Here is a 17,434-nt window from a genome sequence, read left to right on the forward strand (position 1 = left end):
TAAGAAACTAACGGCAGTTGTGCTTGAACGGTGCAACGGAAGTAACGAGTGCGAACTCTCTTTTTCATCGATTTATTGTTCGTGCAGTGTCTCGTTATAACTTTTACTATCGTCGATTTTTAAGTGTCCCCGATTAAAACACTTTTGATATTAAACATTTAATGTTTGCATCAGGGTCGCATCTATTTAGTTATTTATTTTTTATTTTCATTTTCTTTTTTTTTCTTTTTTTATTTCTTTTTCTTTAGTTCCTCCGTTATATTTTTTCTTTTATTTCTTTTATTTCTTTTCTTTCTTTTTTGTATTTAAGATAAGTTTGTACGCACGAAGTGCCAAGAAAAGGATACACATTTGTGAAAAATATCGAATATAATTTTCTCGAAAGCTAATCTCTTTTGAGTTTGAAAGAAGACAAATTTCTTCCGAAAGTATCAACGTGCACATTGGATCTTCGATCGTCGTTATGGATCATCGGCAAGGGATCATTCCTGGATTGCAAACGGTTGAAATTTTGAAAAAAAAGGGGGTTTAAAGATCAAGTCATATCGACTCGTGAAGATAAAAGTTTAAAGAAGAATAAGGGAAAAAGAAGCATCAAGGTCTACGATCTTTTTCTTCTTTTTCTTTTCTTCTTCTTCATCTTTCTCTTTTTCTTTCTTTGCTTAATCATGAAGTTATCAGATATTACCAAGGATACAATTGTAAAAGAAAAGTATCAAGGATGAACAGTGTTTAGTATAAAGTCGGTGAGATATGCAAACGACACTAGGTTTCTAGTAAGTCCAACATACATAGTAGAAAAAGATCGAAGACACTGAATTTTGTATTTGAGTTGAAACATTCTAGGGAAGCTATATAGTCACCAGCAGATGTCCAAGCACCCACAGCTATAGTCTTTTACCGACTTACTTTACTTTTAGCAAAAAGAAAAACGTTCTCGCACTATGCACACGCATAACTATAAGATATATATATATATGTGTATATATATATGTGTGTATATATATATAGACACATACACACACACACACATAGGTCCTATGTATAGTTACGTATCTATCTTTCTCTAACAACCCCCTTCTAACCGTCCGTCTGTCTCGCAAACCATTTTTTCTTACCGATCGAATATCAGAACACTTTTGAAGGATGTCAATTGATTTTATAAGTATGATATAACGCGAATATTTTCTAATCTAATTCTAATACTATATTTAATGTCCGTGATCGCGTTGCTAAGAAAAAAAGAATATCTGAGGAAAGAGAAAATTAGAAATTAATTTACATCGAACCTATTAATTTTGTATAATGGACAAAAATTAGCACTTGTTAAAGAGAAAGAAAAGAAAAAAAGAAATTTAGATATCGATTAGGAAAAAATTTTTCTTAATATTCGAAAATGAACAAAATTTGTCCATATTTGTATTAATTATTTTGATCGTAGGAATCGATTAAATGTTAAACGATCTTTCATTTCTCTTAATTCGATATATTTAATTTGAAATTTTTATAATTTCTATAGAAACATTTATACAAATCTATATCATTTATGTAAAATGTATTTCGCAAAAACAAAATCAAAAAAAAATTACATATACCGTGAAACGAAATTAAAAGAAAAAAAAAATTATTAAAAATGAAGGAAAAGAAAGATCGACGAATAGATTTATCACACGCGATCAAGGAACACTATTGGACCCCAGTGCAGCTGCTGGCCACTGCACAAGATTAGACATAAGACTCTTGTGCGTGTGACAGCGGCTATGATGGGGCTTCCATGGAACATCAAGGTCAATACGTCGATGGAAATGTGGTGTACCGTTGTAAGAAAATCTTAAAAACATAAAAGTTTTTATCACCTTTATCGGCTTGACTTCTTCGACATTCACTTCGACACAACGTTGTTCCACCGAGACCGAAGACTTATCGTGTGGAATATTATAATCCTTATTGTTAAATATATATAAAAAAAGAAAAGAAAAAAACGAGAGATTTTTTCGATGTCGACCTATTGGCTAAGAAGAAAGATATAAATCTTATATTTTTGATCTACTTCGAGAACAAAAGAAAGAAATTATTTGCCATTTTAAAAATTATATAAAATTTGACAAATTTCTTCATGATAAATTATTTTATCAAAATAATGTTTCGTGCTAATATTTTCTGTATATCTTTCGCAAAATATTATAATAATCTATTTAGATGTTGGATGATAATGCGTCTGGGTTGTATGATATTGTTAAATTTATAGTAAAGTTCATATCATGTCATATACATTTTTGTATGTAATATACATATTTATTGCATCACGTTCATATTTTAAAACAATATAATTATATATTTTTATCTTTAACATATTTTTCTTATATCTGTTATTATATAGTGTTTTTAAAATTATTGTTTACAACTCGATGACTACATTACAATTTAGAATTCATTGAATGATAAATCTTTCAACTTATAGTTCTAATTTATAAAAATAAAAAAGTATTATATACTTAGAGCATTATATATAACGAAGATTATTGTCACTGTATTAGAATTACATAAGTTAGTTGTAATAAATAAACGTCCATGATCTAAATAAGATTAAAACTAATAGCAAAGATATACATACATCTACATATATATATATATATATATATATATATATATAATACAAATATATAAAGAAATAATAATGTAAGAATAATGTAATATAATTACATAATATTAATTTCTCTACAAATTAAATACTATGAAGATAGCACATAATATTCATAAATATTTTTATGAAATAAGAATATTCTTAATTTTAGAATATTCGAATCGGATATTATACAAACACACGTAGAATTACAATCGGAAATCGTATATTTGTAATAGAGAAAAACATTTTTAGAATATACTATATTGAGTTTATTTATTGCACATTTTAATTGCACCTGCACAGTAGTAAAAAATCGGGATTAAATTAATCGTAAAAGAACCCTGTAGATTATACGCATCACAGAGGAGCATTAGGCGACCGTATTTGTAATGATTATTCTTTGGTGTCGTGTCTCTTTAATGTACATGCGTGCTATTTATTCGTGTGTGCATCGTTTTAATCCGAGGTAATTATTCTTCTTTTTCTAAATAATACTATTCATTAACGTGGAACACGATTAAACATGGAGTAAGTACAATCCAAAAACTTTTTTATTAGTTTTATTTCTCTCCTTTCCTTTTTTATTATTTACAAACATACAGTGACTCTCAAAAATATTCGGATACTGCAAAATATAACTAATTTTATTTCAGCACGATAATTTGGTTATTTATAAAGCAATCATTCTGCTTATTTTTTTTTTTTTTTTTTTTTTTTTTTTTTTTTTTTTTTTTTTTTTTTTTTTTTTTTTTTTCTATAAATTAATGCCTGGAAAAATCCTAATATTATAATGATTTTTCTTCTACAATTGAAAATTATATACCCAAATATTATCAAAAATTAAATAAATATAAATATAATAAAAGTAAAACATAAATTTAAAAATATGTATAACAAATGTTGTCAGGATATATAAATACAGGATATATAAATATTAATTATAAAATTGTATTTTTAATTATTTTTTTAAATAAAAGAAAAAAATGTCGATTAAATTCATTTATTTAATTGCATGTAAACCTCTTTAATATATATATTTAAATAATTACAGTTATTCTAAGAAGCATAATGTCTATTTTCAAAAGCAATTAAATTCTTTTTTTCCAGAAGGAAAACAAAAAATAATTTAAATACAATGGAAATTGATAATACAATAGAAATTAATAAATGTTTAAATTAAAAAATCGTTAATGTTAATTATTAAATAATATTAACACTTTAACATTCTCAAGTTATATTGTTTTTGAAATTAATAACATATGTTCATAAAACATTTTATTAGAATACTTATGGAATATTCTATAAATATGTATAAAATATTATATAGAATATTCGATAAATTATTCTATTCATAATCAACAAACATTTAAAATAGTGCCATTTCAATATAAACATACTGTAAATATATAAGAATATACTATAAAATATTCGAAATATTTCAGAAGAATATTCATTGCAAGTTCATGGAAATTTTTTGATATTTTGGATATTTTATATTCAAAAAAAGATTTATATTGAATTAAAATTTACAATAAAATAATTCAAGTCTATGTTTCTTATAATAAAATTTACATGAAAATTAAAAATTTTTAAGTTAAAGTTTTAAGCTATGTAAAGAATATATGATAAAACATAATTTCTTTTAAACTATTCTAAACCATAAAAATTTCATATTTCAACTTTTTCGTGCCACTCATTTTTCCCATTTTTAAAAGGAAAACGATTTTACAAAATATTTTTTATTTAGATAATATATAAACAATACAAAATTATAGTTTTCAATTTCACGGTTTTTATATATATCATATATATATATATATATATATATATATATATATATTCTTATATATAAATTTGGGAAAATTTGAATTTTAACGAATCTGGCAAAATAAATAGAATTCCAAAATCATTCATATTACTACACTAAAAATATTCTCTTAATTCGTATCATTTATCTAAAAAAATATAAGTTTATTGAAAATAATATATATTTTCTAAATGTAAAAATTGCACACACAAAACTGTAAAATTGATATTTTCCGTATAATTAATATAAAAATTAATTTGATATAATTTTAATGTTATAATTCCAAAATATACGATGTTCGTTCTAGTTCGTTTAGCGAACTCTAGCGGATATTAGAATTATTATATAGTATGACTGTATTATCGACTGTAGTCTCTTTAGATCCAATCTCTATAAATATTTTAACACATTTAAATTTCTATTACTCTGTAATCACACATTGGTTAGAAAAAAAGAAACTTTTGAATTCAACTACTAGTTGGCGCTTCGATCGCTCTATTTTGACTCGACGTTTTCTATCACAACACCATTATGTTCGATACTGCATAAAAGTATGGATGTTATATATATATATATATATATATATATATACAAATAGAAATGGATAAATGTTTAGAAAGAAAACAAATATTTTATAACTTTTGAAGCAAACTAATTTCTATTTCATGAATAATTCTAATTATATCTATAATAAATAAATATGTTATAATATTATTTGTAAGATAACCAATAGCATTGCTCGAACTACAAGAATTCTCAAATACAATTGGTCAGCCGATGAAATTTATCAATGTCACCTGTATACAATACAACAATAATGTAATTCGAGAAATAAAAGTTAAATAAAATAATTACGTAGTAGTAATATTAAATGTATCAACGACTTCTAGATTCTAATTAATAAAAAAATAAAATAATAAAAAAAAAAAATAATAAATAGAAGAGAAATAAGAAACCACAAAGTTCAAGGCAAATTATTATTACGTCGATAAAGCACACCTGTGTTGACATTAAAATTTAAATAAAAACCAAAAGAGAAAGAGAATAAAAGAAAAAAAGAAGCAACAAAAAAGAAAGTTATCTATTATTGTTTTAAATCTATTCTTTACAAATTATAAATTACCATCTAAATGTTATTTTTGATTCCGTTCGTCAACAAAAATATCAAAATGTAAAATCTGTTTGTAAACAAGTTTGTTATTTTTGTCAAGGTTCTATCTACAATAAATACATATATTATAAAATATATATGTAGACATATGTTACTTATCTACAGCGAACGCGCAATCGCCTACAAACGTTCATCCATTCTGCAGTTCATGCGTAACCTCGTTGCAGATTGTTTTGAAAGAAGAAACCGACAAAGTGTGACCTTCGTGAAAGAAGTATACATAACGTGAAATTATCAAACATTACATACCACAAGTACACACACATATATACACATATATATCTAATTTATACACGTAATTAAAAGGAAAAATAAAAAATCTATCGAAATCATGAGTCTAGTAAGGCAAAATTTTCATAAGGAGTGCGAGGAAGGATTAAACAGACAAATTAACATGGAATTATATGCAAGTTACGTCTATTTGTCTATGGTATATAATGATTAATATATAATAAATTTAAATATTTTAATTTCATTTTATTTGTTTCTTTTTTTTTCGGGAGAGGAGAAAAGAGGTAGATAAGAGAGAAAGGTGGATAATAAAAATATATATTACACCGTAGTATTTCATCCCTTTTCGATAAGAAAAAATAAAGTACAGTACAGTTATACATCGAGTCGTTTCTGTAATTTTCAGTCACCTAGCATTTATTGATCACTTTCAGGCGTACTACTTCGACAGAAGCGACGTCGCATTACCGGGTCTCTATAAATACTTTAAAAAATCTTCCGACGATGAACGCGAACATGCAATGAAATTTTTGACGTATCAGAATAAAAGAGGTGGCGATGTTGTTTTTACGGCTATTGAAGCACCTGCGAAAAATGATTGGTTATCTGCGAAGAGTGCAATGACGGAGGCATTGAAATTGGAACAAAAAGTCAACGAGGTATGTACGAGTTAAATTGTATTGTTCAACAAAGAAAAAAAAGGAAAAAGAAAAAAAGTGTGTGTGTGTGTGTGTGTACATTCATTCTTATTTTATGAATTATGTGGACGACAATAGTTTCAATATATTTTCACGTGTATTATTTCTTCATATATTCTCGCTCTCTTCTTTTTTTTTACGAAGCAGTGACAAAGTGTCCTTGAAGATTACGACGCATGTCAGTTAATTCAATTAATCACAAATTATTATCGATGTGAGACTTCGAAATGTTCTAATATGGTTAGTTTAAGTTACGTGAAAGAGTGTAAGACAGGGGGTGTAACTCAGTGGTAGAGTGTCCGCTTCGCATGCGGAAAGTCCTGGGTTCAAATCCCAGCTCCTCCAACGACCAATTTTTTTGTTCTTTCTTTTTTTTTTCTTAATTCTATATTATTTTCTATCCTCTCCCGTTGCAGCTTTTTTCCTTTTTTTTACAATATTTTTATTATTTTAATTATTTCTATTAGAAAAAAAGAAAATAGGAAAAACGAACCATGTCGTTTATTACATTTATGACACGTTTCTTTTGTTAGAGTCTATTGGAATTACACGCCATTGCTGGGAAACATTCCGATGCAAATTTTATGGACTATTTGGAGACAGAATTTCTTCAAGAACAAGTGGACTCGATCAAGGAAATTGCCGATTACGTTACAAATCTCGAATTGGTGGGGGATGGTCTTGGAATTTACGTGTTCGATAAGGAAATGAAAGAGTGAAATGGCATCGTCTAGTTTTTCTTTCCTTATAAAATACAATTTTCAAATACATCGCATAAATAGATAAGTTTTATCTTTATAATCTTAACATATTATATATATATATATATACACACACACACAGGGTGAATCAAAAGTTCCTATGATTTAAAACATTATTTTTTCTTGAGACTTGCTAGGTACATTTTTTTCAAATTGTAATACTGCAAGCCCAGGAATTTTTTCATAATTTGAAAAAAAAAAAGAAAAAAAAATAATTAAATCTAAAAAGTCTCGAAAAAGAGTAATTGATTTTTAAAATCACTTAAGAACTTTTGACCCATTCTGTATAAATATTTATGTATGTATGGATATATGCACGTGTATACACGTATTCATTCATAAAATAAGAAATTAGAAATAGGAATGCATATGTCATTGTTATCTACGATCCTGCGACATATGGAAAAAATGCCAATCCGCATGGCTTTCGCTTTCATTCGATTAATCATAATCCATAATGATCGAATAGAAGAAAATTATAAAGTCAACACACACACATATATTTAAAAACGTAGATATTATAAGTGCAAAATTAATGTAACAGATATATACAATATAAATTTTAAACAAATGTAAAGAATTAAATTTACGTAAAAAAAAAAAAATAATAAAATGTTGGCAACGTTGCTGCGAAGATGCAACTGTCTATGTAACCTCCAAATTAAAATATATCAAATTAAAAATGATCAATTATTTTGCAAGTAAGTTTTCAAAAAATAGTCATATGAAAAAAAGAAAAGAAAAATTAATATTTTAGAAATATTGTTCTTTTAATAACAGTAAATCGATTTTTAGCAACTTTCTCAATACTAATATCAAAGGAAATTTTGTTACAACGTGTATAAAAGAAAATTCAAAGAAGGTATCGCCCGACGATAGTGCCATCTGCATCGACAAACCACTCGAATGGCCGACCGGGAAAAGAGCTCATTTTAAATTTCACGAAGAAACTGAAGCTGCTATGAATAAACAAATAAATGCCGAATTTAAAGCTTTTTATTATTATTTATCTTTGGTAAGAAAAGAATATGATATTACGAATCATACATAAAAAAAAAACAATCTCATCATTTTGCGCTTATCCCTTACATATATATATATATATATATATATATATATATATATATGTATATATATATACAAAAAAGGCGGCATATTTTGGGCGCGTAGATGTTGCATTGCCAGGTTGCGAGTCATATTTCATGCAAATGCATCAAGAAGAGCATGAGCATGCTTTAAGATTCGTCGATTATGTTAAAATGCGCGGTGGTCAAGTAATATTATGTCCGATTTTACCACCAGTTGATCCAGATTGGAAGTGCCCTCTTCATGCCTTTAAAGTAAACATTTATATATAATATATTACATTTTTAATCTGATATACATGACGAAAACGGTAATTATTTTTTCATAATCGATTCTATCCATAATGTTATCTAATTTCATATGTATGCATACATATATATATATATATATATATTTGATAAACATAATCAAAAAACAGACTGCATTGGGACTCGAGATAGAAATCAGCGAACAATTGGTTGATGTCAATACGATAGCTGAAAAACATGGTGACTTGAACGCAAGTGATTTCATTATCACAGGTTTTATGGAAAATCAAATGAAAAGCGTCAATGAAATGGCGAGATTCGTAACGGTTTTATCAGGCATAGGCGATCAAGCACTGGCACGTTTTGTTTTCGATAAGGATTTACTCGATAATCACGTATCATCGGAATTTAATGTTATTAAAAAAAAATTACGTTTTAAGATAAATGAAAAAGTAAATGGATAAAATCGTTTATCCTTTGTGATATTCTTTTTTTAAATTGTATATATGACATGCGTGTGTATGTATGTATGTGTGTGTGCATCTACACGTTGTGTATCTATATATGTGTGTATGCTATGTGCGTGATGATTTACGCACGCGCGCGTGCGTAGTATGTAGTATGTATATAACTACCAAAAAGTAATAACCGCATTATATATTAAAAAAAAATTGATAAAGTTATATGTGAAAATCGGTCATAATCGATAATACAAAGTAGAATTATAGTATCATTTAACATTCAAATATGGCGAATATTGGTAGCCATGTTTGTAAAGGCAATCACTAAAGCATGAGCAAACGTGAGTCAGTTTATGCAATAAAGATGGGAGAAGTGTGGTGAGATATTATTTGCTTTATACGTACGACCAATTGAAGGAACGTACGATTGAAGTTTGTTGTTTTCTATATTAACGTTATATTTCTATAGATTTTAATAGAAAAATATTTCATAAACGTGTAATTATAAATTTAACGTGTGTTATACAGTTTTAGATTGACGCGTAATTAACCTTACTTTTTCATCGTAAGATAAGTTTTTCTTGCTAGTAATCTTTTCTGATAACTACGAATGGACTCCTCTAATTATCTACGTTTTGAGGGTAAGTTTAAGAATGGCTAGTGACTTATCGAGTGGTTGTAATGAAGCTATAGAAGTTTTGGATGAGAGAGAAGAAGGCGAAATATCTTTGGAAGATGTAAGTTCCTCCGAAGAAGGACATCTCGGTTACGGATATGGGAATAAAACTGGAAGATGTATTAATTGTCTTTCCACTCAACATTGTACGTCCTGGTGTACTTCTACTAAATATTATCATCCCAAAAGTTCAAATAGAAAAGGTATGGATTGATTTCCTTTTATTCATTAGAACGATTAATATTTTTAAAATCGACGTGAGTTGCATGTTCCGTTATTTCACATACACACACACACACACACACACACACACACACACATACACATATCATACATATATATACATACACATACATATATATCCAGTGATTTGGTTTTACAATTAGTTTGATAAAAAAGAACTTTTTACTTTAATGTACTATGCTATTTATATTTATAAGTTATCCATCTAATGAAATAGAAGTTTATTTTTTTTTTTCTTAAGATACAGTTCAAGAAAAGGAAAATCGTCATTATATGAAAGATTCAGGATCTACAGGAGTCAAACATACTGCTTCTAAGTTACAAGAAAAGAATGACGATCTTGTACCTATTTCTAGTGATAGTGATATGGAGATTGTTGGTCTTACGGATAATTCTAAACAGATACGCTCTTTGTCAAGATCAAGAAGTAAGAAAAAGAAAAAGAAGAAAAGAACCCATGGATCTGGTATCAATGTTGATGATTTTGTTTCTTCTTCTTCTATCGATATAACTACGGAAGAAACTACCTTAAAACATAATAATGACAATTCTAAAGGAGATCGTTTGTCTAGATCTCATCGTAGAGATTTAAGTCCATTGCATAGGAATATTAGATCAAGATTAACTACAAAATCTCCTTCTAGAAGATATAGAGCATCTATGTGGTTCAAATTCCCTCTTAGGAAATCAAAATCACCTGTCATGCATAGTAGATCACCTACGTTAAGAAGATCTCCTCGTAGAGTTAGATCCCCAAAACGATCTCCACACCGATCACCTACAAGAACGATATCAAAAAAGATATCGAAAAACGAACAATTGTCTTCATCTAATACTTGTACTGCTAATATGTATGGCAATGTAAATAAGTTATTGAAGAAAGTAAGACGTTTAGATTCTGTAAGAATTCGAGCACAAGAAGAAAATATTAAGAATAAGGAACATTGTTCGTCATTGAAAGAAAAATTATCAAATATGATAAAAGATATATCACACAATAATGACAATGTAACAAATTGTACCAAAGAGAAGACAGTTACGTGTAACATAAATAATGATGCTGACGATGAAGAGGATTTAGCGTTATTAAGACAAAAAGCATTAGAAACAAAGCAAAAACGTAGCGATAAAAACAATGAACAAAGCAAAATAGAACTTGAAAATAAAACAACATCTTATGATGATGATCATGATGAAGAAGATTTAGAATTGCGTATGATAGCATTACGTTCTGCTGTATTAAAGAAACATCAAAATAGAGTACAGCGTGGTATAAAGACTAAAAAATATGATAGCTCTACTATTTCTCGTAGTAAAAGTCCATTTACTCAAAGCTTTTTGGATAGTATACCTATACCAAGTGAAAAGCGTATTGATACACCACCACCGGTTGCTCAAATGCTTCCTGCTGCAAATGAAATTACACATACTGAAGATATGGAGCTAGATACAGATATTGAACAGGAAAAAGAAAAATTGCCATATTCTCCAACAGACAATATTACTATAGATATACCTATAGATACAGAACTTCTAGGGATACAACCGTCTGATGTTTCCTTTATTAATTTTAATAAAAGAATTAGTAGTCCGTCTTTCGATAATACAAATAATCAATTGGAACATAGAGCTTTACGAACAGGAATTATTGAAAACAAAAGCTATTTATCAAATATGATGAATAATACAAGTACTGAAAATACATTTTATGACACAAATCCTGATGCTCCTTACTCTCCGTCTGATTCCATCGAAACTAGCAAATCTGATGTTATTACTACAAAACCATGTAATGAATCCATATCTATTTCTCAATTTAATGGCATGCATTGTAATATGATAAATGACATATCTACTAATGAATCTTGTATTGCAATGGATATTAGTACAGGTCAAGAGAGACCTTACTCGCCAACTGATGCTCCTATATACGACCCTGATTTATCGCAAACGCTTCCATTAATACAAACACCTCATTTTTCAAATAATTCTAATTTAACATCTGTACAAATGATGTATGATACTTATGGAAATTCGAATATATTAAATATGCACGAAAAATCGCAGTTGCAATATTTAACTATAGGAGAGAATGTACATAATATACAAAATATACATAAAGAAAAACATATTAACAACGTTGAGACATTTATCACAAGAAAACGAACTAATTCTCCGCATTTCTTTGAAACAGGCTCTGTATCTCCTAATGATTCGATGTTAACAATTGATGATCTTCCAGATATGGATACTATTGATTCAAATCTACCAATATCTGTATCTGCGAACTTGGAAAATACAGAGAGTACGTTAAATAATCCAATTCATAAAATAACAAAAATCACTGAAGAACCACTCTACATGCATGGTGTTCCAGATGTTACTAAAGATATAAATAAAATTCCTACTCTTATCAATAGAACTTTGGTTCCTGCTACGATTCTAAAATCAAATAAACAGTTGCAACAACCATTGCCTACAAAGAAATATGAGAATCATGTTGAACCAACATTCAAAAGTGCAGAAATGCAACCGATTCCTATTGATTTCAATGTCAATACAAAATTAAGTACTCAGTTCAAACCTATGAAACTTACATCCGTTATAAAAAAACCGCAAACAATATTAACCACACCTGTAGCATTCCAAAATTGCTTAAATGATGAGAGTACAAGTAACATAATAGAGGATGCATTTGTTACTCCATCCAGAGAACATGAAACTAGTTCTTTAAAAAATATTTCGCCAGTAAATTCAAAAAAGGCTGTTTTTATTAATAATATAGATTTAGTGCCTAAGAAAAAGAAGCGTACAAGAAGAAATAGGAGAAGAATTAATAATGTTACCCAAAATATAAAGATTAGAACTTCTAGTGAAAATATAGAGACATTAGAGCATGATTTAGATACGTCGGGAGAAATAAATAGAACTATAATGAGCACAGAAAGTGGATTATCATCTAGTGATATTGAAAAACAAACAAATATATCTAATGCAACAGTTCTTGCTGATTTCGATGATGTGAAATTAACAAAATTGAGTCAAGAAAGTAATTCCTTATTGACATTGGATGAGAATTCTGTGAAAAGTAAAACTTCATTCCCATGTAATGAAATACAAAAGGATAATATTGTACAACATTCTACAAATTTAGAGAGTAATATTAGTTCATCACTTAAGATAATAAATGACCACATAGCAGCGGTCACAAGCAGAAGGCCGAGTTTAGATGAAGATGAGGAAGCTTTAAGAGCAAGTTTATTAGCGTCTTTAGCAAAACGCACAAAATCTTTAGATACCAATTCTTGCAATACATCGGTTACCACAACTGCTGCTTTATCATGTGTTAATACTGTACCATCTGTACAGAAAGCACAACAAATGGATACGGCAACACCACCACTTACGCATCAAACAGTTCAAAATAATACTACATTTCATTCATCAACACAATCTACATCTGCATATAATTCTGGAGATGAAAAAAATCACACATACACTGTGCCAGTATCATCCGCTGATGTTGCAAAAGAAAATACTATTGGCATTAGTACTGATACGGCTTCTTGCTCGTCATTAACAAATTCTAGTAAGAAAAGACCACTTCCTTTGTTAAAAGGGCCATCAAGAAAATTTCTTAAAAAAGTCTTAATTCCTGCAAGTACAAAAGTTGTAAATAATGCTAAAAAATACCAAAATTCAGTAGTTCAAAAGAAATTAATTTTACAAAAGGCAGTATCTAATTATAATGCTGAGAAATTAATAGATATTAAATCAAATGCTAGTGTAAAGCCTTGTGAAAATAAATGGACAGGCAATACAAAAATCATATCTTCAGATACGCAACGTATTGTGATAAATTTAGGATCTGACACAGAGAGTGATTCGGAACACGAACGACTCAAAACTAATTCTATCCCTATGTCAAATTCCAATAAACTAGAAAAACGTCCGATTTTAACTATACCTACGACAGAGTTTGAAAAAAGTGTAGATCAATTTTTAAGAGATGTTAGAAAGAAACAAGAAACTGCAGCGGCGAGCAAACAAACTATTCCTTTACATAACGTAACTAAAAAGAACTTGTCATCTATTACATCGGCAGAAAGTAAAATTTCTCCTACTGTTCATACACCCTTGGTAAGTATATATGTATATGTATACGAAAAGTTAGAAAAAAATTTATCATTCATTTGTGGAAATAACTTTTTAGGCAGTACGACATCTTCCAGTATCGAAGCAAGAAGAGTATCGTCGCTTGAAACAACAAATTTTAGAACGTGAAATACTAAAATTACAGAGATCAGTAGAAATTGGTACCTCTAAAAAAACAAACAATTTTAATACAACATCACATTCCGCAACATCCGACAGTTCAAGCAAAGAATCATTACCATCATCTAAAGAGAATCCAAATGTACTTGGAAAATTTTCAAATCTAAACCTACAGATATCTGTAAAAAGTAATAATGAAAGAAATATCGAAGTGAAAAAGAATAAAGATTCCTCGACATCTACGACTACTTCAAATTCTGTAGATAAGAACAATTCTGGGAAACAAAGCGATGCAAATTTGATATCAAATTCCAAAAAAGCATCTTTACAAATTACTTTGGATTCTAATATAAGAACCTCTAATGAAGAAGCACTTAATCCAAATAAAAAACTGAAAACAACAGAAAGTAATGTTGCTTCAATAGATACAACAAATTCAGTATCTGAAAATACAATAAGTCTACAAGATACAGAAAAATCTAAACTAGCAACTGCTTCATTGAAAATATTAACTAAAGATGAAGTAAATCATAAACTTGTTCAAATTCAAGTGAAACATCACGAGCCTGATCAGGCAATAATAATAGATAATAAGACAGATTTATCCGAAAGGACAGATTCAGTACATAATAAAGATAAGCAAAATATTGATGTAAATAAAGATAACGAAGATAAAACTTGTATTGAACTTGGTCAGGATCATACCAAACAACATAATGAAGTGAACAAAACGAACAATTTAAATACCGATTGTACTTTAATGGAAAAAAATGAAAGAGATGCAAATATAAGTAAAAATGAAATAATTACTGATAATATAAATAGTTCGAGTACGTTAAATGTAAATTCACCAATAGAACATGAAAATGTACAGAGTAAAAAAACTAAGGAGAAGAATCAATTATTAGTTACATCAGTGCAAGACAAAGTAGAAAATAATACAAATTCGAATTTGTCGAATATTGAAAATAGCAATGAAAGTGATTTATTATCTGCATCAAATAACACAGAAACAAATAAAGTAACAAATGTTGAAGAATTAAATGAAAGCATAACAAAGGATGTTACAATAGAATTAAATTCTCTTGTTAATCTTCCAAGGATAGAACAAGTACGACATTTAATGGAGACAGAACATAAATTAGTTATGAAAAGGTACATTAATTTTTCTTTTAGATATATATCTAAGAATAGATATTTTAATAATGAATTATGTATGGTATAGGTATATAGTCTTAGACAATCTGGCTGAAATGTCAGGAGATTTACGTCAGTGGGATATGGAAAGAGATTTACAAACGAATTTTGTAGAAGAAGTTAAAAAATTAAGAGAACAATTAAAAGTTGCAGAAGAAAAGTTGCGAATACATCGTAATAGAATTAATAGTATAGGTCCAAAAGTAATGGGTGCGCATGAGAAAATTAACAACGGAAGAAGAGAATGTTTCAAATTATCTAGAATTTGTAAAGTTCTAGGCACCAAAGTTGTAGGACAAGATTATAAGTATGAACGAGTTTTATAATCTCCCTCTAAGAAAAAATTTTGCTTATTAAATGAAACGAGTTTTTTTTTCTTTTTTTCCTTTTTTTTTCTCTCTATATCTTTTCTTCTTTTTTTTCTTTTTTACTTTTATCAGAGTACCTCAGGCCGGAGCAGATCTTTTAGATAACAAGTTAAAAGAAGTTGCAAGTCATACACGACAACTTTCCAAAAAGAAAGTTCCTTCCATTCATATATCTGAAGTATCTAAAGAAGTTATCCCGCAAAAGAAGGAGTCTGAACCTAAACCTATAGAAAGAGAAATACCAGCAGTTGAAAATTTTCCTACAAGAGAACAACAGAACGACAATCATAATGAGAATAATAATACGATTGCATTGAAAGATGAAAATAATATATCAACATCAAAGATCTTTCAAGAGAATACTCAGAGATCATCGGATCAAAAAGAAGACGAAGAAAGTGGAAGAGATACTTCTTCGTGCGAAACAAATGATACGATCGAGCACGATCATTATTACGATAGAACAACGACAGAAGTAGTATCGTGCATAGATAATAATCCTGCCAGCAAAGAAGATTGTGATATTACTCAGTATATAGAAACAGGGGAAGCAATGTTAAAAGATGATTATCAAAAAAAGAAAACTATCGAGCCTTATGTTTCGATGTTATCACATTTGAAAGTACCAAGGTGGGTTCTACGGTATATATATGAATATGTGTATATATGTAAATACGTATATGTATTTATACATATATATACATATTTGTGCTTCTTATCTTTCTTAATTAGGAACGTGAATCCCAATGGAGTGCTTTGTCCATACGAACTAATGGGGATTTGTAACGACGGAGATTGTCAATTCGTTCATCAATCTGTCATGTTTTGTAGCCATCATATGGACCGAAAAACATTAGGAAAACAAGGTGGTTCTAACCTTTAATTGCGAATTTTAATGAGTTATAAAATCATTATGAATCTCATTGTTATTTACATATTTGCTAGAACGCAATATGTTTACGTGATGTAAAATTATGTTTTTTCCTTTTATATATACATATATACATTAACATTTCAATCAAATTTCTGTGCATTAAAAATTGCAGACTATGTTGATCCTGACGCGGTGCATTCTGATGATCCAAGTAGAAGCAACGCCCGAAGATGGTAAGTTGTCCTCATGATGTGGCAGAAGTTTTTGCACAAATAATTGCCATTTTATCATGTAAGAAATCCGCATCTAAAATAGAAAAAAAAAACAATTTATTTACCGTCTTATTTCGAGTGTCTATTATCTCATATAGACATTGGAAAAGAAAAGAAAAAAAAAAAAATTCTTCCAAGTATCTATTTTTTACGCATGTAAAGTGTCATATGTGTGTGTGTATTTATATATGTGTATATATATAGACATACATACATACATATATATATATATATACACATAAGCTACATGACGATCAGTGTGTTTAACGTATATAAAAAAGAAAAAAGAAAAAAAGAAAAAAGGAAGAAAAAGAAGAAATCGTTGATGCGAAGACTCGAAATTGAAGAAGACGGCCTAATGACCAACACTGGAGATTCTGTGGAGTATCTTTTCATACTTCGATATACGTTACCTCATAATAATTAATTAAAAGTCTTGT

At 28.5% G+C, this 17,434-nt stretch overlaps 3 protein-coding genes and 1 non-coding gene across 6 annotated transcripts; all 4 read left to right on the forward strand.

Annotated features, from left to right (window-relative positions):
* Positions 1–5,715: 5,715 nt before the first annotated feature.
* LOC122629779 (soma ferritin-like) lies at positions 5,716–7,319 on the forward strand. The gene is made up of 3 exons (XM_043813549.1): positions 5,716–6,034; positions 6,270–6,494; positions 7,067–7,319. The coding sequence occupies exons 1-3, from the start codon at positions 5,936–5,938 to the stop codon at positions 7,250–7,252; spliced, it is 510 nt and encodes a 169-aa protein (XP_043669484.1). The 5' UTR covers positions 5,716–5,935; the 3' UTR covers positions 7,253–7,319.
* On the forward strand, positions 6,807–6,878 carry Trnaa-cgc. The gene has a single exon. It is a non-coding gene; the product is annotated as a tRNA-Ala (tRNA).
* A 209-nt stretch (positions 7,320–7,528) lies between the features above and the next one.
* On the forward strand, positions 7,529–9,131 carry LOC122629780 (soma ferritin-like). Its single transcript, XM_043813550.1, has 4 exons — positions 7,529–7,995; positions 8,090–8,309; positions 8,443–8,634; positions 8,799–9,131. Exons 1-4 carry the CDS (start codon positions 7,907–7,909, stop codon positions 9,090–9,092), a joined length of 795 nt encoding a protein of 264 aa, XP_043669485.1. The 5' UTR covers positions 7,529–7,906; the 3' UTR covers positions 9,093–9,131.
* Positions 9,132–9,275: 144 nt separating this feature from the next.
* Positions 9,276–17,054, forward strand: LOC122629778. Of its 3 annotated transcripts, none has more exons than XR_006327345.1 (7): positions 9,276–9,968; positions 10,250–14,148; positions 14,222–15,438; positions 15,509–15,787; positions 15,921–16,478; positions 16,581–16,814; positions 16,895–16,955. XR_006327345.1 is itself a non-coding variant. In XM_043813548.1 (7 exons), the coding sequence occupies exons 1-7, from the start codon at positions 9,743–9,745 to the stop codon at positions 16,957–16,959; spliced, it is 6,372 nt and encodes a 2,123-aa protein (XP_043669483.1). In that variant the 5' UTR covers positions 9,276–9,742; the 3' UTR covers positions 16,960–17,054. The 3 variants fall into 3 exon arrangements, 2 of the variants coding, with proteins under 2 accessions (XP_043669483.1, XP_043669482.1); XM_043813548.1 differs by having other exon boundaries at positions 10,256–14,148; positions 16,581–16,714; positions 16,895–17,054; XM_043813547.1 differs by having other exon boundaries at positions 9,277–9,968; positions 16,581–16,714; positions 16,895–17,054.
* The last annotated feature ends 380 nt before the right edge of the window (positions 17,055–17,434 follow it).

This window comes from Vespula pensylvanica, chromosome 6, assembly GCF_014466175.1.
Source record: "Vespula pensylvanica isolate Volc-1 chromosome 6, ASM1446617v1, whole genome shotgun sequence".
In the NCBI taxonomy this organism is placed as follows: domain Eukaryota; kingdom Metazoa; phylum Arthropoda; class Insecta; order Hymenoptera; family Vespidae; genus Vespula; species Vespula pensylvanica.